This window comes from Balaenoptera physalus (genome assembly GCF_965194825.1).
Source record: "Balaenoptera physalus genome assembly, chromosome: 11".
NCBI lineage: Eukaryota > Metazoa > Chordata > Mammalia > Artiodactyla > Balaenopteridae > Balaenoptera > Balaenoptera physalus.
Window position 1 is genome coordinate 40,666,177 of NC_138896.1, and position 25,089 is coordinate 40,691,265.

Below are 25,089 nucleotides of genomic sequence, written 5' to 3' on the forward strand. Positions count from 1 at the left end.
CTTCACCTCTGAGCCAGGAGCTGCTGACAGGTTTACAGGTTTAGAAACTCAATAATTATCAGTTCACCCAAGGGGTGATGGAGCCCTGGGGAATTGATTCTCACCAGCCTTGGCCTGCGGGCTCGTGATTCACAGAGCCAGCTGCCGGCTCTTTTTCTGGTGGTGGGGGAGAGAGTGGGATGGAGAGGTGGGGGTGGCCAAAGCCCCACAGGGAAAGAAGTCTAGGCAAAAAGGGCTACTCCTCTCCTGCTACTGGCAGGGAGACCACAGCCTCGCAGGGCAGGGGAGGAGCTGCTTGAAGTCACAGAGGGAGGCTGAGGCCCTGGTCTCCAGAGGCTGATCTGCGCTGGCCTCCCACCTTCCGCCTCCTTTTCAGCACCTTGTGCCACCCCCAGGTCCCAGCCTCCTGTCGCTCAGCTCTCTTCCCCTGGTGCCTCCCAGCCCAGGCCCCTCCTTAATGGTGCCCGGTCTGTGCTTCTTCTCCCCTCTTGGTCCTCCAGCATCCTGGAGGGACCTGGGCCATTTTAGAAATGAAGGTGGGCATTCTTCACAAACTGTAAGGCGCTGTGCTGTGTTCTTAATGTTGTCTTGTGTGTCGTGGGCACCATTTCCTTCCAGTAGCACCTAAAACATGAAACTTCCCTGCCCAGTGATTGTTCATCTTCCGCTTGAATATTTCTGCTGACAGGGAACATTTCAGCTCACCTACCGCACAAAGCGACCCACTTCGCTCTCAGCTCAGGCCAGGAGAGAGTTCTTCCTTTAGCTCAGCTGCACTCTGACCCTCATGCCTCCGCACTGGTCCCATGGTGTCCCCTCTGCTCACCCCACCCCGGCAACTTTGCTTCTTCCCACACTGGGGGGAACCCCTGAGAGGGTGACACAGTAGTCCTGCCTGTATGAGTGGGCTTCTAGTTACGCTGCTGTGACAAAGAGGCCCCAGGACAGAGTGGCTCAAATCAGACAGATGTTTGTTTTTCTCTGATATCGTAGTGCATGGGGGATGGGCAGGTGCAGGGACCCGGGTTCCTTCCATTTTGTCATTTCATCAGCTCCGAGAGGGTTGTCCTCATCCTCATGGCCGAGGCTGGTTGACCTCAAATGTCTGTTCTGGCCCTGGAAGGGAAAAGAGAGGAAGTACAGGGGAAGCAGTCTATTTTAATCAGATGACATGGAAGCTGCACACAGCCCTTGACACTTGTCATTAGCAGGAATGTAGTCACACAGGGCCACGTGGGGCTGCAAGGGAGTCTGGGAAATGTGGTCCTTAACTTGGCAGTGAAAAATGGGGAAAGAGGGTTGGGGGTGGTCAGCGTGCAGCCCACCACACTGCTCCCCTCCATGTCACCTTCTCCAGGCAGACACCCCTGGCTGCGCCTGGCAGATGTACCCTCTTTTCTGAGCTGTCAGGATCCTCACGGAGTCAAGGCAGTTTTATGACCAAGGGCACCAGGGCTTTCCCCCATCTAGTCTTCTCTCTCAGCGCCAGCAGACCAGCCTTAATTACTCTCACTGAGCTGTTCCCAGGCCACAGAGGGAGACCCTGAACCCTGGCAGGACAGGACAAAAACCAGGACCTGGCTGGGCTCCTCACCCCTCTGGCCTCAGCTCCTCATTTGTCAAATGGGGGTGCTGCTTATCTGGCCTCCTTGCGAGGCTGCCGTGAGGCGTGAACCCCGGCGGGGTGGAGGTGGGGGCACTCGTGCTGCCCAGGGGAGCTGACGTTGTCACCTGGCTGTGGCGGGGAGAGGAGACACCCAGAGAGGCAACGCTGGTCCCAGTGGGGGTGAGCAGGGGCCAGAGTGTTGGGTGCAGATAAGAGAGGCTCAAGGCTGAGGCGAGTCAGGACACCCGGAAATGGAAAGCGTGGCTGCACGGAGGCCTGAGGGGCCCTGGAGGACTTCCGTTTCCCTTGGGCATGGGGAGAGGGCCAAATCAGTCATACGCCTCAGTTTCTAGCCTTGCAAGACCCCTCTCTGGTTCCATTATTTATCTCCTTTGTTCCCATTTTCCACTCACTTCCGCTAGGCTGCCATCTACGTATATTCTTCACACGTGCTCTTCCAGAGTGTGTGTTGAACTTCTGAAAAACTCCCCCTTGATTATACTTGAAGACAGTATATCACAAATAAAAACGATTCTCTTAAAGTGTGGTGGAGCCAGGAGGTGGCAGGGACTCCGTGTGGGGTGTGACACTCACAGAGGGTTGGGGTCGGGAGGCAGTGCTCCTAGAGGGACAAAGTGAAGAGGGAAGTGCCCTCCCGGCCAGCAGCCCAGGTGTGGGTGTGGGTGGGATGAGTCTGGGGGAAGTGGTGCGAGGGGCGGGGTGGGACCCTGCCCCGGGCTGGGGGATGCTCACTTCAGGGGTCCGGACTTGATGCCGTGGGCAGGGCCACACCCCTGCGGAAGGGGCGTTGGAAGAAGACAGCCCCTGACTCCTCCTCCCCCTATCTCTCTCGTTCCAGCGCTGGCCACCAAACAGACCTACGTCGCCTACACCAACCATGCAATCTAGCTAGGCCACCGGAGCTGCACAGGAGGAGGAGAACAGACCCTTGTGGATGGTGCGTCGGGCCAGGCCCCCCGCCCCAGGGGGGCCCAGCTGATGTCCTACCTGCCCGTGGGCACCCACGGACGTGGCTTGGTGCTGAAGATAGCACAGCCCCCAGCGGTCACTGCTGGGTTGCCTGGGCAAGCCGGGCTGGTGACAGGAGGAGGATGAGGGGCCGGGGAAGCTTCAGGCCATCCCAAGACCCTGTGTCCTGGACCAAAGCCCCTCCCAGCCCCAAACCACAGGAGGGCCCCCACGCTGGTTTTCTCTCTCCCTCGTCTCTCTCTGTCCTATTGGTGACCTTCTCAGTCTGTCTCCATCCCTGTCCTTATTTTCTCTTCTCTCTTTGTATCGCCTGTTCTCTCTGTGTCTGTCTGCTTTTTCTGTATCTTCTTTCTTTCTGTCTCTGCCTTTTCTCTGCCGTCTCCAGCTTTCTCCTGTCTTTTCTCTTGTGCTCCACCCAGGTCTCTCCTCTTGCGCATTTTTGTTTCCTGTCCTCAGCCGCCTCCTCACCTTCATTTACATCCAACCTTTGCTCTCTCTCCCTGCCATCTTTTCCTAATTCACCAAATCTTACATGTCGCAAAAGAGAAAAAAGGAAAAAAAAAAAATCAAAACACAAAAAAGCCAAAACTAAAACAAATCTCGAGTGTCTTGCAAAGTGCTGCGTCCTCCTGGTGGCCTCTGTGTGTGTCCCCATGGCCCGCAGCTTGCCCGCCTGCCCCCGCCCGTCTGCCATGTGTCCTGCCCGCCTGCCCCTCCTGCTGATGACACGGAGTTCAGTGCCTGGGTGTTTGGTGATGGTTATTGATGACAATGTGTAGCGCATGATTGTTTTTATACCAAGAACATTTCTAATAAAAGTAAACACATGGTTTTGCACCCTGGCTTCACATCCACTGAGGGTCCTGCGGTGGGACCCCTGGCCCAGCCTGAAGCTGGAGAGCCTGGAGTTAGAGGGAAGGAGGAAATGGCTGATAGGGACATAGGGCTTGGGGGCAGTGGAGGCTGCTCCCTGGGCTGGCATCAGGTGGGGTCTTGGAGAGTCCTTGGGCAGGGAGGGTCCAGGACACTGTGGGAGGTTCCAGAAATCAGCCCCTGGTACTCCCCTAAGTAAGGGAGATGTTCTGTCCCTGTCCTCCGTCCTGCAGCCCCTAAGGAGGGTACCATTTCTGCCCTGCCTCTCTTCTGGCCCACATCCCTCATGCCTGAGCCCCACCCCCCCATCCCATAACCTGAGCTGCTCCTCCCCTTCCAGCCAGGAAACTCTGCTCTTGAGAAATCACCTTCCGGGGCTCCCAGCATCCACAGCCCTCCCCTCCTGCCTGTCCTGTCTTCAGGTCACAGGTGCTGGGCTGACGTGTGACTGTCTTGGTGATGAGTGTGCGGTGCGTGGCCAGGTGGGCCAGGTGCACGGCACAGGTGTGTGTGTGTGTGTGTGTGTGTGTGTCTTCCCCCATTCCTGTGCGTGTCTGTTTTATCTGTGTGGGGGTGCTCCTGCACTTCCATATTCAAGCTTGTTTGTCTTGTGGGAGTGTCTGTCTGTTTAGGCGCACGTGGGTGTGAGTCCACATCACACCCATGTCGTGAGGATGCCTGTCCTGGGCAAGTGTGAGAGTGCGTTCACAGCAGCTGGCTTCCGTGGCAGATTGGGAGATAGGGAGCGCGAGCCGCTCAGGGGCTGGGCCCTGCCAGGGGTAAATTATAGAGCCAGTAACACAATGAGCCCACAGGCAGCAGCTAGAGCCCTGGCTGCCTGTGCCGCCCCTTCCTGCCGCACCCCCAGGCCCGTACCCCCTTCCACCTCCTCTGCTACCTGACGGGGGGCGGGGCTTGGAGGGACCCGGTCGGAGCAGGAGGGGACTAGGTGTGGGCGTGTGTGAGAGGTGAGGCTGGGGCATTCAGTCATGCCACGTGTTAGTGCCCCTCTGTCAGCCCATCTACTCCTGGGGGCGGGCTGCACTTGGGAGTCCGTTCTCCCCGAGGGTCTGTGTGAGACTGCGTGTGTGTGCAGCGCCTACTGTATGCTCAGTAAATATGTGTGTAAGGGAAGGGGCGGGGAAGGAGGTCTCACACTGATCATCTTGCTTTCGAAGAATGGTCCCTGAGACTGCCACCCGGCATAGATTCTACCCAGTGCCCCAGGATAATCAGGCAAAACTAGGGTGTCAGTCCAAGAGCGTCCTCCAGAAGCTTCCAGGGAAGTATATGTGGGGGTGGGGTGGGGAGGAGCTGCATGTAGAAGGGGAGTGGGGCCAGCTCTCTGATAGCACCCCCAGCCTGGGCACCTTGTTCCCTCTCTGGTCCATGTCCCTCTACAGTGATCGCCATGCTGGGGCCCAAGTCTAGACTGAGGGTCTGGCCTAGACTGAGGGTCTGGCCTGGAACTCAAGGGTTTGATGCTCAGCCCAGGACTTTCCCAGGTCCCCCACATCTGTGGAGCCCCCTTTTAGGTTCTAGGGAGAATCACCTTCCTTCCAAGGCGGGTGCTGCCCCCTCTGCTCCCCTCCCTTCAAGGCCTCCTAGGGGGAGGAGGAGGCCGAGGGCCAGGCCAGGGTGGGCTCTCGGTGGGGCTTAGGCCCATCAGGCATCCCCGAGGCTTGGCCGAGTCCAGCCTGCCTGGGGCTCTGAGAAGGGGCAGGTGGGAGGCGGGCCATCCAGGCCCTGCCCTCAGGAGGCCACCAGTTGGATGGGGGAGACAGCCCTCAGGGAGCCAAACAGCCTAGAAATGCTGATGGTCCCAAAGAAACATAATTATGGGAACGAGTGAGTTAAGTGGGGAAGACTTGGGTGGGGTGTGAATGCTGAGCCACTGGGTCTGGTACAGAGGAGAGGTGTGCAGGCTCCGTGGTCCAGAGCTGGAGAGGAGGGGCCAGTCCCCAGCAGGACTTGTGGAAGTCAGGCCTGCAGCAGCAGTGTGGGACGGAAGACATCTAGGCCCATGAGGCCAGGGCTGGGATTCCACAGGTGGGCCCAGGTGGGGCCTGCCCTGATGCACATGGTGGGGAAGACCTTCCTGGGCTAGTTGGCTGCTCATCTTTGCTCTCCATCCCATATTATTAATTCACCAGGCTCATGGGACACCCAAGAAAGGTGGACAGATATTTGTATCTTCAGGATTTTCTATTTCAATGAGATGGGGGGTTTGCAGTGTCCCTGGCTCCCTGGAACAAGCCGGCAGCCCCCAGAAACCTTTGCTCTGCAAGAGGGGTGATGGGGTCTCCACAGGCTCTGTGCTCACCCCTCCTCTGGGGCCTCAGCCTCTGAGTGAGAGGCCCAGGGGTGAGGTCAGGGGCACACCCCATGGCTGCTCTCCTCAGGGCAGGATGAAAGGATTAGGCTAGTGGAGATTCTAACCCCACCAGAACTTTTAGACTATGCAGATGCTGGGCCCTCCTCAGAAGGATGATCTGAGGCCCTGTGGGTGGGTTGGCACAAGTGTGCTTTACAAGCTCCCCAGGAGATCGGGGGCAGCCCAGTGGGCCAGGTGAATCAACGTTCCAACAACAGAACCTTAAATCAGCATCAGCATCCCTGGGAACTTGTTAGAAAATCAAATTATGGGCTTCCTCCCCACCCCCACCCCAGGTGGGCTGAACTGGAAGCTCTGGGGGTGGGTCCTTAAGCCCATTTTATAGACCCTGCAGGTCACTTCTGTGCAAAACCAAGTTTGAGAACCACTGCCTAAGACTAACTGTGTGTTAAAAGACCAATGTGTGAGATTGAAATATGTTTGTGGGAGGGCAGGGGGAGGGTGGAGTTCAGGCCTAGGGTTCCTGGGGCCTGGGGGAGTTCCTGGGATGCAGGACTTTCAGTGCTAAAACCAAGAGAGTCCTGGAAAAATCTAGACAAATCTGATAAGACCCCTTTCCTTATTCATTCAACAGATATTAAGTACCTACTATGAGCCAGGCCCCGGGTATGCAGCGGTGAACGAGCCAAGTGTGGTATCAGACCTTGGGGTTTCTGCAGCCAGTAGAGAAGAATGCCATTCAAGAGCTTTTTGAGGCTCAAAACCAGGACCAGGCTACTACCTGCCCTGAGCAGGAGCCCACTGAGCTCCCAGGCTGGCTGGCACACGGGACACCTCTGGAACTCCCAGTATCCTGGGCACTCAGCTTCGGAAGCAGTATCTAAGCTTGGATACCTTCCAGCTCAGATGGGCTGGTTCTGAGTTCCAGTGTCCTATGGTCAGTTTCTCCCATCCTGTCTCCTTGGGCCCTAGAGGCGGAGGCAAGGGGGCCAGGGAGCCTGTTAGCACCACGCCAGGTCCCCTGTACCACTTCAGCCTCCAGGCCCAGGGAGGGGTCCTCGGGAGCCCGCAGGAGGAGGCTGAGCTTTTAGGAGGCTGTGGGACCCCTCCCCGGCCAGAGGTCAGACCATGGACCCTTGTTTTTGATGCTCTCACTTTTTTTGACGCTGCTCCCTCCCCCCAGCCTGGGGTTTCCATCCAGCCACTGAACACTGAGGGGAGACTGAGGGGCTCTCCCTGGCACGAGAGCCCCTCTCTACCCCTGTGCCTGCCCTGCCCTGCCCCACTGCCCCACAGGCCTTGGCCCTGGCACTCTGAGCTTCCCAGGGCTTCGACTTCCCTGCAGACACCCCGGCACTGAGTGGTACACGGTGCCAAAATCTCACTTCAGTTGGCTAAAGCAGCAATTAGCATCTAATGAGGCTTCTTGCTTTATTTTTAGGTAACGGCCAAGGCCCTGCCTGTGTAATTCAGCCCGCCATTGCTCGGCAGATAATTAAAGCATGTCACCGTAATTTGCCTTTTTTTTTTTTTTTATAAAGCCCATAATTAGAGGGAAAAAAGCCAAAAAGAAGAGGGAAAGAAAACAAAGAGAGATGGAGTTGGAGCAGGAAACGGGGCTTGGCTGCCCCAGCCAGGATCCTCTGCTCCATCGGCAGGACCAGGAGCCCCATTCTGGGAGCACGTACCCCTGGGGCCTCCCTAACTTCAGAGTCTGCCCCAGGTACTTCCTGCCCAAGACTCCCCCCTTGTTGGCTGCCCTTGCTTGCACTTCTGGAGTCTTCCTCTTCCAGGTTAGGTTTGGGGGAGACGAGCTTCCTGTTCTTCCAGTTCTTTCCTTATAAAACCAGCCCCAGTATTCCAGTAGTCCAGAAAGCCAGAGGATTCCAGTGGGCAGAAAGGGTGTGGAGCTGAAACCAGAGTAGCCCTGAGTTGATGGTTCTTGAGCTGCGCTTGGGCATCTGAGAATTCTTGATACTACTCTCCTGCTACAGATGTTTGAAAATTTCCTTAATAAATAAATAAAATTCCTTCACCAGGAAGGGGTCTGCTAACCGAGGCTGGCACCTGGTATCTGCTCTCAGGAGCACTTGTGACTTGATGTTCTCTCTAACTCTGAGCTCCTTATGCACCAGGAACTGCATTTCAGTCATTATTTTGGTGCCGGTGACTGGTGGTGGGTGATCCTCTTGGAGCCTGTAGGCCATGCTGGGAACAGACAGGGCAGCTGCCCATGTCATTTCAGGGAGGCCACTGCCCCCAAACGTCTTCCCACCTGCCATCTATGCTACCTCAAATTCTACCGCTAAAGCCTCAGGCTTCTGGGTCGAGGCATGTTCTCCTAAAACACGGCAATGGTTGGCAACCATATAGGAGTCAGGTTTCAAGACACCAGCTGCCCTGAAGGCATGGAACGGAGGGCACAGGTAAGTTTTGAAAGACTTGATTTTGAAAGAACTTCCCAGATCCCCTTAACTCAAGTAGCAAGCATTCCCTCCACCACTTTCTGGAGACCACCTCACCCCAGACATCATCTTACGTTCATGTGGTTTGTTCATTATCTTCATCCTCCCACCAGAAGGTCAGCCCCACCAGGACAGGGATTTTTGTCAGTTTGATCATAAATCACAAATGTCAGTTTGATCACAGCTGAATCTAGAACAGTCCCTGGCACACAGCAGGCATATAATGAATACTAGTTGAATGAATGGATTGGGGGGAGGGGGTGGGACTGGAGACCCAGAGGAACCTATTTAGCTGTATCCCCACCTCCACCGCCCCACCCCCAGCCCCCAGCCCTCAGCTCTATCACTGAGTCCCTGCCCAAAGTCCAATGGTTCATTTCTTCATTGTAGCTTCCCAAGGTCTTCCCCAGAGGCCTGAGGGGAGCATGGTTGTACAACTCTGGTCACTGGATAGGGAACTGGCCCCCATCTGCCCCCTCACCCCCACCCCAGGATGACAGGCAGCCTGGAATTGGAATCAGGAGACCTGGATTCTAAGTAAGGCTCGGCGGCTAACTCAATGTGTGCCATTGGGCAAGTTGCTTTCCCTTTCTAGGCCCCAGTTTCTTCATCCATTAAATGAGGTATTGAGCTCTGAGCCTTCAGAGGCTGGGTAAGCAGCCAGCATTCCAGCGGTACAGAAAGGTGAGGCAACTGCAAAGAAGAGTCTTTTAGGGTCAGTTGCTATGGCAACTGTGCACACACTAAGGCCTGCAAATCAGGCCCTTCGTTTGGCTTCCCCAGCCCTGGTGGTCTGTCTGTGATTGGAGGAAGAGGCTTTATTAACGTTGTGGGCAGTGGAAGAGGATGGAGAAATGATGGGGGTTGTTGGGGAGCTGGGGACCAGTCTAGGGTGGGCCTGCCAGCCCCGCCCTCCACCACAGTGTGGGAGATGGACTCGCTGGTGAAGTAGCTATAGAACTAGATGTCTGAGCTGGGCAGGACCCCAATGACCATGCACTCTACCCCCTCACATGTACAGTAGCCGAGGAGGAAATTGAGCCCAGAGAGTCAAGAGGTTTGTCAAGAACTGAGAGGCCCCAGAATGACCCTCCCCACCACCATCCTGGTCAACCTAGGAAGTTAGGGGAGGAGTGCTTTTCAGGGAGCCCCGCAAACCATCTTCCTGGTAAACGCTGTCCTTTCTGAGCTTGTACTTGGGAAAGCAGGGGGCCGAGCTTGGAAGGCAGGAGCCACCTGTGCACGCTGTCCGGGGAGGTAGACAGCTGTGCCAGGTCCTGGCTGTGCATAGGCGGGGGAGGGGACACAGATCCACTGAGGGGTCTGGGGCTAGAACCCTGGCTTTGGTCTCTGTTACTTGGGCACCAAAGTCACTCAGCTCTCCCAACTTTAGTTTCTGCATCTGCGAAATGGAGATAAATATCTACTGAAGATAATTACAGAAGCATCGTGAAAACACAGGAGGTCAGGAGGGGACATGAGCCCACCCTGGAGCCCTGGTTGCCTTACCCTCCAGGACAATGTGCCCTCCTTTCCTCCTCTGCCCACCCACCCACGCTCATCTGTGGTTTGGGGCTTCTTTTCTTCCAACCACTCCTCAAATGCTAGGGCTCCCTCTGGGGCTCCAGGCCAGTGTCCATTTGCTCTTTTCTTCTTCCACCTCAGTACTTTCCCAATATTCCATGTCCTCCCCCTACATGTCCCAGCCTCCCTTGCAGTTGGGTTGAGGCCATGTGACCAGTTCTGGCCAATGAGCTGTGGGCAGCGACAATGTCCATCACTTCCGGAAGAGCACAGGTGTACTTCCTCCAGACTTTTCTTCTCTTGCTGCGGCAACCTTGGAAGTCACATGTTGAGACGGTGGCACATAAGATGGAGGTCACCTGGCTCTCTGAATCACGGATTGGAGGAGAACTTCTGCCAACTTTGTATGCACAGGAAATAAATCTCTTTTTTACTAGGATGCTGAGATTTCAGGATTGGTTGCTAAGTTATAGCTTTTCCTATCCTGCCTAATAGATCATCAAATAAATGCCAAATTTATCTCTCTTCCAGCTTCCAAACCTCCTTCTGAGCACCGCACTAGCTACAATTCTCCAGGGTTCTCTCTCTGTGAATGGTCCACGGTGGAACTCAGTCTTCTCCTAAATGTGGTCCGCTTCCTTGCTTCCCATTTTGGTGATCAACAGCCATGAAAACCAGAAACCTGAACCTTCCCCTAGACCTCCCCTCCCCACTTCTCATGTGTGGCTAAGTCCCCACCATCTTCTCTGTGCCCACTTCTTCTTCTTCTCTCCTCCATGCCCACTGCCACCTCTGGACCTCACGCTCCCACCACCTCTCGCCCCTGGGTGGCGGGCACAGTCTCCCAGTGCCTCTCCCAGCTTCTAGCCTTTATCTTGGTTCTTTAAAGATGTTGCTCCCCATCTTCCAGCTTGTGTTGTTTCCAAGGAGAAATGTGCATCATCCTTATCTTTGTCCCTTTGTATATAATGTCACTTTCCTCTGGCTGCTTTTACGTTTTTCTCTTTATCACTGGTTTTAAGCAGTTTGACTATGACGTGCCTTGGTGTGGTTTTCTTCACGTTTCTTGTACTTGCATTTTGTTGAGCTTCTTGATCTGTAGGCTAATAGTCTTTGTTATATTTGGAAAATTTTTGGTCATTATTACTTCAGAACTGTTTCTGTCCTCCCTCTATCTTCTCTCCTTGGGGGACTTCTATTACATGTATATTAGACCTTGTTCCAATAACTCAGGGATGCTCTGTTCTTTTTTTTTCTTCAATCTTTTTTCTCATTGTGTTTCATTTTGTATAGTTTCTATTTTTTAAGTTAAAAATTATTTAAGTAAAATTGACTTACAATATTATATTAGTTTCAGGCATACAACATAGTGATTCGATATTTTTATACATTACAAAATGACCACCACGATATGTCTAGTTACCATCTGTTACCATACAAAGTTATTACAATATTATTGACTATATTCCATATGCTGTACATTATATCCCTGTGGCTTAGTTATTTTATAACTGGAAGTTTGTACCTCTTAATCTTCCACACCTATTTCACTCATCCCCCAACTCCTCTCCCCTCTGGCAACCACCAGTTTGTTCTCTGTATCTATGAGTGTGTTTCTGTTTTGTTCTGTGCATTCGTTTGTTTTGTTTTTTAGATTCCACATACAAGTGAAATCATATAGTATTTGTCTTTCTCTGTCTGACTTGTCTATTTTAGTTTAATATGCTCTAGGTCCATCCACGTTGTCTCAAATGGCAAGATTTCATTCCTTTTTATGGCTAAGTAATATTCCATTGTATATGTATACCACATCTTCTTTATCCATTCATCTATTGATAGGCACTTATGTTGCTTCCATGTCTTGACTTTAGTAAATAATGCTGCAGTGATATAGAGGTGCATATATATTTTTGGGTATTTAAAAATTTATTTATTTTATTATTTTTGGCTGCATTGGGTCTTCGTTGCTGTGCATGGCCTTTCTCTAGTTGCAGCGAGTGGGGGCTACTCTTCATTCTGGTGTGCGGGTTTCTCATTGCGGTGGCTTCTCCTGTTGCGGAGCACTGGCTCTAGGTGCGCGGGCTCAGTAGTTGTGGCTTGCGGGCTCCAGAGCACAGGCTCAGCAGCTGTGGCGTACGGGGTTAGTTGCTCGGCCGCATGTGGAATCTTCCTGGACCAGGGCTCGAACCGGTGTCCCCTGCATTGGCAGGCGGATTCTTAACCACTGTACCACCAGGGAAGCCCCTTTATTTTTGAATTAAAGTTTTTGTTTTCTTTGGAAAATGCCCAGAAGTGGAATTACTAGATTGTATGGTAGTTCTATTTTTAATTTTTTGAGGAACCTCCGTACTGTTTTCCACAGTGCTGCACCAATTTACATACTTGCCAATAGTGCATGAAGGTTCCCTTTTCTCTCACTGCTTTTCTCTCTTATTCTTTAATTTTTGCCATTTTAATGACCATGTGTCTTGGTGTGGACTTCTGAAGGCTAATCTTGTTTGTGACTCTTCGTGATTCCTGGACCTGGATGGATGTCTGTTTCCTTCTCCAGGCTAGGGAATTTTTCAGCTCTCATTTCTTCAAATAAATTCTCTGCCCCTTTCTCTCTCTCTTCTCCTGCTGGAACCCCTATAATTCAAATGTTAGTATGCTTGATCTTGTCCCAGAAGTCTCTTAAACTATCCTCATTAAAAAAAAATTTTTTTTTGTTCAGCTTGGGTGATTTCCACCTGTCTTTCAGTTCACTGATCCGTTCCTCTGTATCATCTAATCTACTGTTGATTCCTTCTAATATATTTTTTATTTCAGTTATTGTATTCTTCACCTCTGGTTCTTCTTTATATTTTTCAACTCTTTGTTAAGTTTCTCCCTGGGTTCATCCATTCTTCTCCTGAGTTCTTTAAACATCTTCATGATCATTACCTTGAGCTCTTTTTTTTTTTGGTAGGTAAGAAGTGGACATATTTAGAGATACACATTCCATAGACAGAATGTGGTTCATCTCAAAATGTGTGAATGGCCCTGGGAGAAACACTCTACAGATGTGGCCATCTCAGAAGGTGAGAGCACCTTGAACTCTTTATTGGGTAGATTGCTTATCTCCACTTAGCTTAATTCGTCTAGGATTTTGTCTTGTTTCTTCATTTGTGACATATTCCTCTGTCTCCTCATTTTGCCTAACTCTCTGTGTTTATTTTATGTATTAGGTATTAGGTAGGTTGGTTACATCTCCTAATCTTGGAAAAGTGGCCTCAGGCAGGAGATGTCCAATGGGGCCCAGCAGCATGCTCCCCTCCTGTCACCAGAGCTATATAGTCTAGGGTGCCCCCCATGTGGACTGCATGGGCCCCTCTGTTGTGGCAGGGCTGGCTACTGTGGGTGCACTGGTGGCAGGGCCGACCCCTGGCCTGGTTGGCTGCCCCCTGCTGGTGGGTGGGGCCAGGTCCTAGGGCTGGGGCCAGCCCATTGGTGTGCGGGGCCGGGTCTGGTGTGGCTGGCTACTTGGTCCAGGGGGTCCTTGGCCTGCTGGTTGGCAGGCAAGCCCCAGGCACTAACAGGCGAGATGGAGGACTCCAAAATGGTACTTGCCAGCACTAGTGTCCTTGTGGTAGAACAAGCCTCCCAAATGGCTGCCATCAGCATCCGTGTCCCCAGGGAGAGTCCCAGTTGCCTCCTGCCTCTCCAGGAGGCTCTCCAAGATCAGCAAGTGGGTCTGACAGTCCCTCTGTGCTGGGACTCGGAGCAGGTGAGATTTTGCGTGTGCCCTTTAAGAGCAGAATCTCTATTTCTTACAGCCCTTCACCTCTCCTGTAGGCAAGCCCCGCTGGCCTTCAAAGCCAGACATTCTGGAGGTTCGTCTTCCGGATGCAGAACCCCCAGGCTGAGGAGCCCAGTGTGGGGCTCCGCCCCCTCACTCCTTGGGGCAACCTCTGCAGTTGTAACTACACTCCTGTTTATGTGTCACCTACCCGAGTGTGGGCGTCTTGACTATACCATGTCTCCAACCCTCCTACCATCTCATTGTGGTTCTCTCTTTACATCGTTAATTGTGGAAAATCCTTTCTGCTAGGCTTCAGGTTGTTCTCATAGACAGTTGCTCTGTAAATAGTTGTAATTTTGATGTGCCTGTGGGAGGAGGTGAGGTCAGGGTCTTCCTACTCTGCCGTCTTGACCACACTCTCCATTGTATAGTTTCTATTGCTGTGTCTTCAAGTTCACTGACGTTTTCCTCTGCAATATCCAATCTGCTGTTGTTTGTGTCCAGTGCATTTTTAATCTCAGCGTTGTAACTTTCTTTTACTCTAGAAGCTTGATCGGGTCTTTTTTAAATTAATTAATTAATGTGACTGCCTCGGGTCTTAGTTGCAGCATGCGGGATCTTCGTTGTAGCATGCAGTATCTTTCGTTGCAGTGCGCGGACTCTTTGTTGCAGTGCGCTGGCTTCTCTCTAGTTGTGGTGCGTGGGCTCACTAGTTGCGGCATGCAGGCTTAGTTGCCCCGCAGCATGTGGGATCTTAGTTCCCCGACCAGGGATCGAACCTGTGTCCCCTGCATTGGAAGGTGGATTCTTAACCACTGGCCCACCAGGGAAGTTCCCTTGACTGGGTCTTTTTTTAATGTCTTTCATATCTCTAGTTAAATGTTCAATTTTTCCTCTACTTCCAGAACACATGGAATACAGTTATAATAACTTTTTGAATATCCTTGTCTACTAATTCTGTCATCATGTCATTTCTGGGTTGGTTTCAATTGATTGATTTCTTTTCTCATTATGGCCTGCATTTTCCTCTGTCTTTGTATACCTGGTAATTTCTTACTGGATTCCAGATACTGTAAATTTTACCTCCTAGGGGGCTGGTTATTTTTGTGTACATACAAATATTCTTGAGGTTTGTCCAGAATGTGGTTAAGTTACTTGGAAATGGTTCAATCCTTTCAAGTCTTGCTTTAAAGTTTTGTTAGATGGGACCAGAGCAGCATTTAGTCAAAGACCCCAAGGGGAGATCACCCAGGACCTGGCACCATGCAGGCAGAAAGCCACTGGAAAGCTTTAAGCAGGATGGGGCATGACATGCACTTTTAATGACCTCTGGATGCTTGTGTGTCCAGGGCTCAGGCCACAGACTCCTTTCCTTCTCCAGCTGTACCCTCTCCCTAGGGGCTAGTCCTGTGGCTTTGACTCCCAGACATGCATCTCCAGCTCTCTGTTCTTGCACCTGAACTTGACTTGTGTGGCTCCTTCCCCATTCCCCAGTTCTGCCAGCATAGGGGAGGGAAAGTTTTCCTTCAGCCTCTTAGGACCCCTGGCTGGGTCTGAAAATTAAACGGACAAAGACAGATTCCCATGAGAAAAGCATACACATTTATTTAATGTAAGCTTTACATGACATGGGAGCCTTCATAAGGAAAGAAGAGCCGAAGAAACAGAACCGAGTGTTTTTATGCTATATTTGATGAAGAGAAGCCAGCTGCATAGAAATATGACAGGTTAGAGGGACTTCCCCCATGGCGCAGTGGTTAAGAATCTGCCTGCCAGTGCAGGGGACACCGGTTCGAGCCCTGGTCCGGGAAGATCCCACATGCCGTGGAGCAACCAGGCGCATGCGCCACAACTACTGAGCCTGCGCTCTAGAGCCCGCGAGCCACAACTACTGAAGCTGGCGCGCCTAGAGCCCGTGCTCCGCAACAAGAGAAGCCCGCGCACCGAAACAAAGAGTAGCCCCCGCTCACCGCAACTAGAGAAAGCCCACGCCCAGCGATGAAGACTCAATGCAGCCAAAAATAGAAATTAATTAATTAATTTTAAAAAATCACTTTAGCCTCAGCTTTAAAAAAAAACAAAAATATGACAAGTTAGAGAGTAAGAGGTAAGTGTAATAAACTTAGGGGAACTTAGCAGGGCCTCTTTGTTAGGTTCCTTCTTGTCACCACTTTGTCTTCGGAGATGAGGAAGCTCCTTTCATGGGGCGTAGGGAGAGCACCTGTCTCAGGAAGGTTTTATGACCTGTTTCAGGGAAGGAAGGTGGGAGGTAGGTCAGGGTGACCTTCCTGCTTCTGCCGTTTTTAAACACACTCAGCTTAAAATATTCCATATGCCAAGGTGCCATATTTTGGGATGGCCTGTTCTGAACCCCATCACCAGGCACCTGCACCTTAGCATGTGCAGATCCAGACCTTCGACCACCCCTCAACCTGCTCCTCCCTCTTCTCTCCTCTCAATAAAAGGCCCCACCAGCCTCATGGTCAGAAACTATAGGATCAACCTTGACCCCTAACCCCCACCCCTCATCCAGTGTGTCAGCGAGTCCTGGTGGCTTGCCTTTAGGAGGTGTCTCAAAATCCAACCGCTCCTTCCCATCTGGTGCAAACCACCACTATCCTTATGAAATTGCACAATTCAGATGGGACTCAGCCAATACTCAGATTGGGACTTGAACTCACGGGCTGGGACTCGAACCCACTGTCTTTTAATTAAGATTGCACACCTGTTCTCAGGACTTAATGAAGCTCAGGTTCTTTATGTCTCAGTGCAGAAGAAATTCAGCGAGAGGCAAACTGAAAGGTAAGTGGATTTATTTAGAGACATACACATTCCATAGACAGCATGTGGTCCGTCTCAAAAGGCCAAGAGCAGCTCTGGGAGAAACACACCCCATAGACAGAGTGTGGACCATCTCAGGAGGTGAGGGGCCCCAAAATATGGGGTGGTTAGTTTTTATGGGCTGGGTAATTTCATAGGCTATTGAGTGGGAGGATTATTCCAACTATTTTGGTGAAGGGGCGGGGATTTCCAGGAATTGGGCCACTGCCCACTTTTTGGCCTTTTATGGTTGGCCTTGGAACTGTCCTGGCACCTGTGGGTGTGTCATTTAGTTAATGTATTACAATGAGCGTATAATGAGGCTCAAGGTCCACTGGAAGTCGAATCTTCCACCACCTTGGACTTAGTCCTAACCAGTTTATGTCATATCCACAACAGCTGTGTGGCTATGTAATTCTTAAAGAGTTGTGCCCTGCCCCCTTCCCTTGTCTTTCACTTAGCCTGGGTTATTTAGGCCCCCTGCTTCAGCTCTTGCTTCCTCATACAGGTCCTATGCAGCAGCAAGAGGGACCTTGTGAAAATGTAAATCGGATTCTTTCATGCCCCTGCTTTAAACCCTCCAGGTTTCCCATCACGGTGAAAATAAACCTCAGATCTCTAGCCAAGGCCCATGAGGCTCAATGGGGTGGGGCCCTAGTGTTTTTCCAGCTTCCTTTCCTTCCTTTGTTCCCCTTTCTCTTCCCGAACTTCCCTCCCCTCCACCAATTCTGGCGCACTTACTTTCACTGAACGAAGTTGTCTTCACAGAGAGGCATTTTCTGATGCCCCTCAAACGGCATTCCCACCCCCCCATTACTCCAGCCATAGATCTTATCACCCACCTGGCATAGTATATTGATTGTGTCTCTCCCAGGAGAATAAAAGCGCTGAGTGGGCAGGGACTTTCTTTTCTACTAAACTTCAGATGCTTGAAACGGTGCACACGGAGATATTCTACAAATATTTATTGAATGAATGAATGAATGGAGTGAATGACCTTGGAATTCCAGGGACTGCTCTGACCATAAAGACCTTGTTTTGCTCTTTCCAGGGAGAGTGTTGGGGGTTGCGGCAGTTTGAGTTTTTGGAGGTGGAGAATTAAGGCTTTGGAATGTGCTCCCTTTGCTTTGTCTGTCTTCATCCCAGGCTGGGCCCTGTATTTACAAACAAGCAAGAGTCCGCCCTATTTGTTCTCGGAGGAAACTGTAAAGTCACCACAAATTGGAGCACAGATACGGCAGTTTGCAAGGTTAAGTGAGCTGTTTAGTTATGGAAATCAGGAGCTCCTCTAGCCCGGCTGGCTGTGCCCTTGAAGCATTAGAGAAAAGTTTTCCCTAAATGTGCACTGTGGCTGTCCCAACGTGGTGTCACTTTGAAGTTGAATAACCCAGAAGCCAGGAAATGTACGTTCGCTTATTATAATGGCCTTGCTGGCTCCAGAAGCAGGGCCTCATTCATTCATTCAGCAAGTCAATACTGAGCATCTCTTGTGGGCCAGGCTCTGGATTCCAGAGTGGACAAGCCTGACACAGACTCTGAGGGATGGGATGCATATTCTTGCTGCAGGAATGACTGGGGTCTTGGGCTGGGGGGTGGTAAGGACATTCTCTCTGAGGTTGTGAGCGAGGGGGGTGAAGAGACCTGGAGGTCAGGGGAGGAGAGGTTGTGGAAGAGTAACAGCTATTGCCAAAGCAACTCTCTCCTCCAGTTGTGACAACCAGAAATGTCTTCTGGGGGACATGGTTGTCCAGGCCCAGAAACAAAGGCCTAGAGTCTTGTTAAAGGCTCCACAAGGAAGAAGGAGACAGGTTGTGGGCACTCATGGTGGGGAGCTGAAACTGAGACCTCTACACACACACAAAAAAAACGAAAAAACAAAAACCAGGACTCTCAAAGCTACACGTTTTGTGAAAGGATAGAGAAAAAAAGTCTCCAGTGGCAAAGAGAAATGATAAGAATATTTGTTTATTTCAGCTTGTGTTCTAGATAGAAAAAAAAAGCCTTTTTGTTTGTAACCACAGGCCTGCCCACACAAGGGTTTAGGATAAACATTTGCATTACCTGTGTTCAAGGAAACTTCAAGTAGTGAAATTAACTCCACGTGTATTGGTAGCCCCTGGGGCACAGGGCTGAAGCAAAAGCAAATTCTCTTGGGAGGGACACACCCTCAACTCCTGCTGTGCAGGAGTCCCATGTGTAGAACCCAGCTAAGCTTGAGTTTGCAATACAACATTACAAAGCACATGAGGAAACAACTGCTCATGAGTGAGTCAGTAAAAACAACAAATGGCCAAATTAGACCTTCAAGACTTAAGATACTGGAATGATCAGATCCAGAATATTAAAAAAACAAAAACAAACAAACAAAAACTTGTTAAAAGTGTTTAGAGAAATAAAGATGCTACCAGGAAAACCAGGCAAATATGAAAGTGAACACATAGACTCAGAAATGAAAACGATAACATTGAAATGTAAAACCCAATGCACAGGTTAAACACCAAATTAAATACAGTTGAAGAGATAGTTACTGAACTGGAAAACAGATTTGAAGAAATCATTAGCCATAACACAGCACAGAGAGAAAAATATGAACAAGAGGAAAAAAAGACATGGGTTATAGAATAAGGAATTTAACAAATGTCATCTAGGAATTCCATAGGAGATAATTGAGGGAATTGGGGGAGGCAACACTTAATGATATTGATTAGGAATTTTCCAGAAATGATAAAAAAGACAAATCCTGGGAAGGAAGCATGAAGAATTGAAGCAGAGTAAATAAAGAGAAACCCAGACCTAGAAACACTGTAGTGAAACAGCAGAAATCCAAAGAGATCTTAAGAGCAGCTGGATAGAAAAAAGTCAGATTACAAATGACTCCAGGATAAAACTGGAGACATGAACACTTGTCCTTGGGAGGCCCAGAAATTGTCTAGGGAAGTGTACCTCAGGAGAAATCCTGACTACTGCCAGCATGAGCAGGTTGGGCCTCAGACTGTTACTGGTAAATTATTAAAAGAAATATGATCTTAGTGTTCTCTCAAGCTGAGTCTGCTGGTTTCACAGCCCAGTCAGTGTGTGTGAGTGTGCAGGGTGGACACACTCGGTAACTTCTGGACAGAGGTCTGGTCCACAAGCTGTGGGAGGTTACTTTTGCCTGTAGAGGGCAGAGGGCCACTTTTGGAACACTGCCTGGACACAGCTGGGGGGTGGGCAGTGAACATGAGGCAGTGTGAGAATTAGGGTGCCTGGAGTGGGCCCTGGGGGCAACAGAGATGGCCAGGGAACTAACTCTCGACCTCCAGCCCTGTTTGTGGCCACTGCCTTCAAGGGACTCTGGAAGACACTAGGGGCCACTTTTCCAATCCCCAAAGGCTTCCTGGAGGAGGTGATGGGCTGCAAGAGGGAGCTGGGAACGGTGCATTGGGGGAAAGGAGAGGTGGGTCTGGGTGTGTGCTGGAAACTATGGAGGGCAGGAAAGAGGCTGAGAAGGCTGAAGGGAAGCCCAGGAACTGCCTCTATTTCTGGATAAGTGCACCATCTCCCACCCCCTTCACACACACACACACACACACACACACCCCTTATACACACACATCCCCTTCTCCATTTTTGCTATGAATTTCTCACCAAATAAGCTTCATTAATCATCTAATAACCAGATTAATTAAGGATGCTGAAAGTAAACAGCAAGAAGGTAATTTGCTCCTGATTACTGCGTAATTGTGGGAGGATGAATTTATTTGCATATGCAAAGAAGGCTCCACACACAGCCAATGACAATGAAGAGAAGTAATTGTGTATCTGACCCACACCCCTCCATCCCTCCCTTCTACTTCCTGCCTCCTCCAGCCCCCCTCAGCCTCTCTTGAAAGCTGGTGGAGAGGCCAGCCCTGCTCCCTGCCCGCAGCCACGTCAATCTGACTCCCTGCTTACCAAGCCCTCTGGCCCAGGCCGGCTCCTGCAGCTCCTTTCCCTCCCAGAGACGTGGGTCTCACAAAACAGAGACTGGGAATTCTAGCCTGGGCCCTGCCTGAGTGATCTTGGCAACACACCTCCTCCGCATCGAGTTCCTTAACTGTAAAACGGACTCACACACCCGCTGTCTGTAGCCCTTAGGAGGACTCAACTAAGAGCTAGCGAGGGAGCCTTTTATAAATTGTAAAGCGCTGGGCCAAAGCTCGCTGAGCATTATTTTTGCCTGGACCCAGTATTTGCTGAATGTGAGTTTTCAAAGGCCCCTCAGAATTCGGCCTCGTCCAGGAAGACTTCCGGTATTGTGCCCTTCAGGAGAACTGGCTTCCCTCTGGGGCAGTAATGTGCTCTTTTCTGTGGCAGAGCTGCCCCACGGCTAGATCCCCTTACCCTGGGGACTGGGGAGGGGTAAAGGCCCCAGGGTACCTCCTCCCGCCGCCCTCACCAAGGCTAAGCTCAGGCTTGGGGGATGGGCACCTCGTTCTAGGGCGCCCCCTGCCCCCCAGGGTCTTAGACGCCAAATTGTTTTCTGATGGCGGCCTCCGTCTCTCCTGAACTCAATTTGCGTTTTCAAAGCAGCTAATAGACGCATTAAAAAATCCATTTTCACTCGGGATTGAATCTGTCTGGCGCGAGATCAATGCGCAGAGGCCTCTCTCCTCCCCCTGCGTCTCCCCTCTTCCCCCAACCCCTCGCGTTGCCATGGAGACCGCGGAAGCCCGCCGCGCCCTACTCGACTCCCGCGGATCTGCCGGGGCCCCTCTGCTCCCCAACATCCTTTCAGCGCCTTCCTCCACTCCCCATCCCCGCAGTCGTGGTCAGCTTGGCTACTTGGGTCAGAAACCTGTGTCTGCCACTTAACTACTGTGTGGTCTTGGGCATGTTAGTTAACATCTCTGTGCCTCAGTTATCTCATCTGCAAAGTGGAGATAGTAATTGTACTGACCTCATAGCCCTGTCATGGGGATTAAATGAATCAAGTATACAGTACTTAGAACAGGGGTGGTACACAGCGAGTCTTCAAGAAGTGTAAGCTCTTATTACTCAAACTTCATGCCGCAGTTTTTAAGGAGGGGGAAGTCCCTGTGTGCAGGTCTGTCTCTCCTTTTCCTTCTGTTCTCTCAGAGCAGCCCCAGCCCAGGAGCTCGTGGGCCTCCTGCAACTTCTCTCTCCAGATGTCCTTGGCCAGAAGCACACAGAGGGCAAAAATCTCTAGTGCTTTCCATCTGTGTTCCAATCTTTGTGAAATAGGACACCTGTGTGGGCAGAGAGATCACCTCTCGTCACTATTCCACCACCCCTCTCTGGTCTCTGGCCTCTCTGACTGTCATCCTCTCCCCCCTGTGCTCCCTTAGTTTTGCCCTCAAGCCCTCTGGCTGCCTCTGAAGCCTCTTGCCTTTGCTCTGGTCTCCAGAGAGATCCTTAGTGGAAAGGTGGGGCTGGGAGGGGGGAATGATTGGCCTGGCCTGGGTTTTGGATGAAGCAGATTCTGGAGCTGGAGGGACCTGGGCTGCCCAGGTCACACCCCCGCTGGCAGCGGCTCCTCATTACCAAGCACCTTTGATTCTGTGTGGCTCAGCCCAACAATGCAACAACCTGGTGTCCCTCTGGGGAAAAAAAACTGCTTTTGATGCCTTAGGAAGCTGTTCCCACACACACACACACACACACACACACACACACACACACACACAGAGGACCAGCCCCTCTCACCAAAAGCTGGGTGAGTCCCCTTCCCCCATCATCTCCTTTCTCAGCCCCCTCCCTCCCTCTGGTGCCCATGATGGGACCAGGCTGGTTGGAGGGACAAAGAAAATCCTTTCTCCACTGAATTGCAGTGGTGTCTTTGTTGTAAATCAATTGACCATACATGGGTGGGTCTATTTTGGGGTTCTCTCTATTCTCTTATACTGGTCTATTTATTTACCCTTACACCAATATCACAGTGTCTTAATGGCTGTAGTTTTATAGAAAGTTTTAAAATCAGGTAGTTTAAGTCATTCGTCTTTGTCCTTCATGATCCTCTTGCCTATTTTAGGTATTTTGCACTTTCATGTATGTTTTAGAATAGGCTTGTCAATTTCCACAAAAAACTTGCTGGAACTTTGACTGGAATTTTGCTGAATCTACAGATCATTTTGGGGAGAATTGACACTATCGATATTGAGTCATCTAGTCTAGGAACATGGTGTAGCTCTCTATTTATGAATGTCTTCCTTAATTTCTCTCGGCATCCTGCTTTCTCTTTTTTTTTTAAACTTTTTTTATTGCAGTATAACAGAAATACATGCAGTTTGGGAAAAGAAAAATTGCTCATTTGTAATTTTTGTTAAATTAATGATGTAAATACTCTCTTAATGGTTAATTTTAAGCTACCAACAGTTTGACACTTGACTCGCAAATTCCTGTTTAACAATTGGCCCTCATGAACTAGGGTGAACCAGCTTTAGCACACCACTACAACATGTATACAGAAAAATGTACAAATCATTAGTTTATAGCTCATTGTATATCAGCAAAGTGAACACATCTACCACCCTGGTCAGTAAATATAATTATACCTTTCTTTCTTCCTTAAAGGTGACCACTGTCCTAACTTCTAACAACACCATAGCTAACTTACTTTTGAGATTTATTTTATTTTATTTAAGGGTGATTTATTTTACTTAAGGGTGGCAGTGGGAATAGTCATAGATTTCTAATACAAATCAAATACAAAAATCAAACCTGCTTTCTCTTTTAAACCCCACTGCATTCTGGCACTTGGTGGAAATTAACTTCCATCCCTGTGACTGCTGTTGCTTGAAGGGAGTTTGTTGTCCGGTTGCAGCTCTTCAGGGAGACACCAGGGACGAGGTCCTGGGAGAGGGAGAGGGGCAGGTGGAGAGATCTAAGAGGGAAGGGGACACCCGGGACCCCAGCCTCAGTCCTGACCATTGAACACCCCTCTTGTGGAAAGTCTGCTCTGTGGGAGGTCTCTGAACTCAGCAATTTCGCGGAACTCTTAACCTCAGTTTTCCTATCTGTGCTTGATAAATCATATTGGCGTTTGTTTCTGCCCTCAAGGGAAGACCGATGCCACCAACGTGGATATAGAACTGGAAAGCACCAGGCTCATGACTAGCACCCTCCAGTCGTGCTTTTTTCCCCCTTTTAAGGACAAACTGAGAGTGTGCCTTAGTAATCAAAGAGATGGAAAAAGAAAGATGATATCTGTGCAGAAAGTTTGAATAGACAGTGGAGGCCTGGTCCAAGTAGCTTGCTGACTTTCTATTCCTCTTGTTACTACTGGACTTTTCATTCTCTCAATACACTTGCATTGTGTTCCATCCATCCATCCAGGCCCTGGCACCCACAGTCCCCCTCGCCTTGGGCCTCCTTGGCTGTTGAGGGTCAGATGCCTACAGGCTGAGCCCCCGGCTCTGCCCATTCAACTCAGCGTGTTCACCGAGGCTGGGGTGGGGGGTCCCTGCCAGCTGATGCCCCTAAACCAGGGTGTGCTGGCCCCTCCCAGGCTAGTCACTGCTCCCACCTGTACAGGCCTCTGGGTTTGGCCTTAAGCGCTAAAAGGAACTAATTAAACTGTTGGCAACTCTTGCTTTGTTTCCTAATCACTGACTTTTGTGCTGACAGAAGCAGTTTCTTCCAGATTATTCTTAAAGGGGGTGAACCCTTTTCCTACCGAACATTTTCGATACAATTACATGGAAGAGAGTGATTTTAAAATACACTTCACTAAGCACTTTCCTTTTTACTTAAAAAACACTTTTATAGCACTTGTCATGGGCTAAGAACCTTACAGATATGATCTCATTTAGACCTCGCACTCACCCTGTTATTATCACCCCCATTTTTTAGGTGAGAGGCACCCACAGGGTAATCAACCTGCCCATAGTGGGCAGCTAGCGGGGGACAGAGCTGGAATTCAAGCCCAGGCCACCTGGCTCCACAGCCTTGTGGTTTAACCCTAGCCCTGGTGGCCTCCTTGGAAACATCGCCCTTGGCCAGCTGGCCTCAGAGTGGAACACTTGGGGGCTTCCCCTCCTGTAACCCTGTACTGGGCCTTTAGCCCCAAGCTCCAGGCCCTCTTCAGGAACAGGACTTGCCGCAGTCTGGTTCCTGGCCCACAAGATCCAGGCTGCGGAGTCCCATAACAGGCAGTTAGGCATTATGGCATTTGGCTTTGAGTAAAAAATCAGGGGACTTGGCAGGCAAAGAAGGCAATGGTCTGGATTCCTGGCACAAAGCAGCTTATGTGGATACCTATTAACTAGGGATGGCAGGCAGGGCTGGCAGAGGGGGTCCAGGGCTGTGGGTTGGGGGGACTCAAAGGGAGGAAGTCCCAGGGCAGCCTGCCTGATTCACTCCCTTTGAACCTCGTCCAACATTGTCCTTCTCCCTAGCTGCTGAAGAGAGCGAGGGAGACCGAGGATACACTCAGGATTCAGGATGCACCACCAGGTGCTAAGTAGACTCCTACCTCAGGACCTTTGCACTTGCTGTCACTTCTGCCTGGACCACTCTTTCCCCAGATACCCACATGGTTCACTTTTCACCTCCTTCTAGTCTCTGCTTAAATGTCATCTCCTCAGAGAGGAGCCCCCGACCACCCCATTTAAAATAGCACACACTCCCCAGGCCTCTATCCTCTGGCTTTGCTTTTTCTTCATAAGTGCTGTGAAAACATTATATGTATCTGTTGCTTATTTATTTATTGCCTGTCTCTTTCCCACTAGACTATAAG

At 50.5% G+C, this 25,089-nt stretch overlaps 1 protein-coding gene across 7 annotated transcripts in view; it reads left to right on the top strand.

Moving 5' to 3' along the window:
- Window positions 1-3,433, top strand: part of GRM4 (glutamate metabotropic receptor 4) — a 101,099-nt gene extending 97,666 nt beyond the window's left edge. For all 7 annotated transcript variants that reach the window (XR_014251253.1, XM_082415061.1, XM_082415058.1 and 4 more), the window contains one exon: window positions 2,466-3,433. Coding sequence is in view for 6 of the 7 variants with exons in the window: in XM_082415061.1 (XP_082271187.1) it covers window positions 2,466-2,519 (54 nt within the window). In the remaining variant the exon portion in view is untranslated. The remainder of the gene's footprint in view (window positions 1-2,465) is intronic.
- Window positions 3,434-25,089: the final 21,656 nt, after the last annotated feature.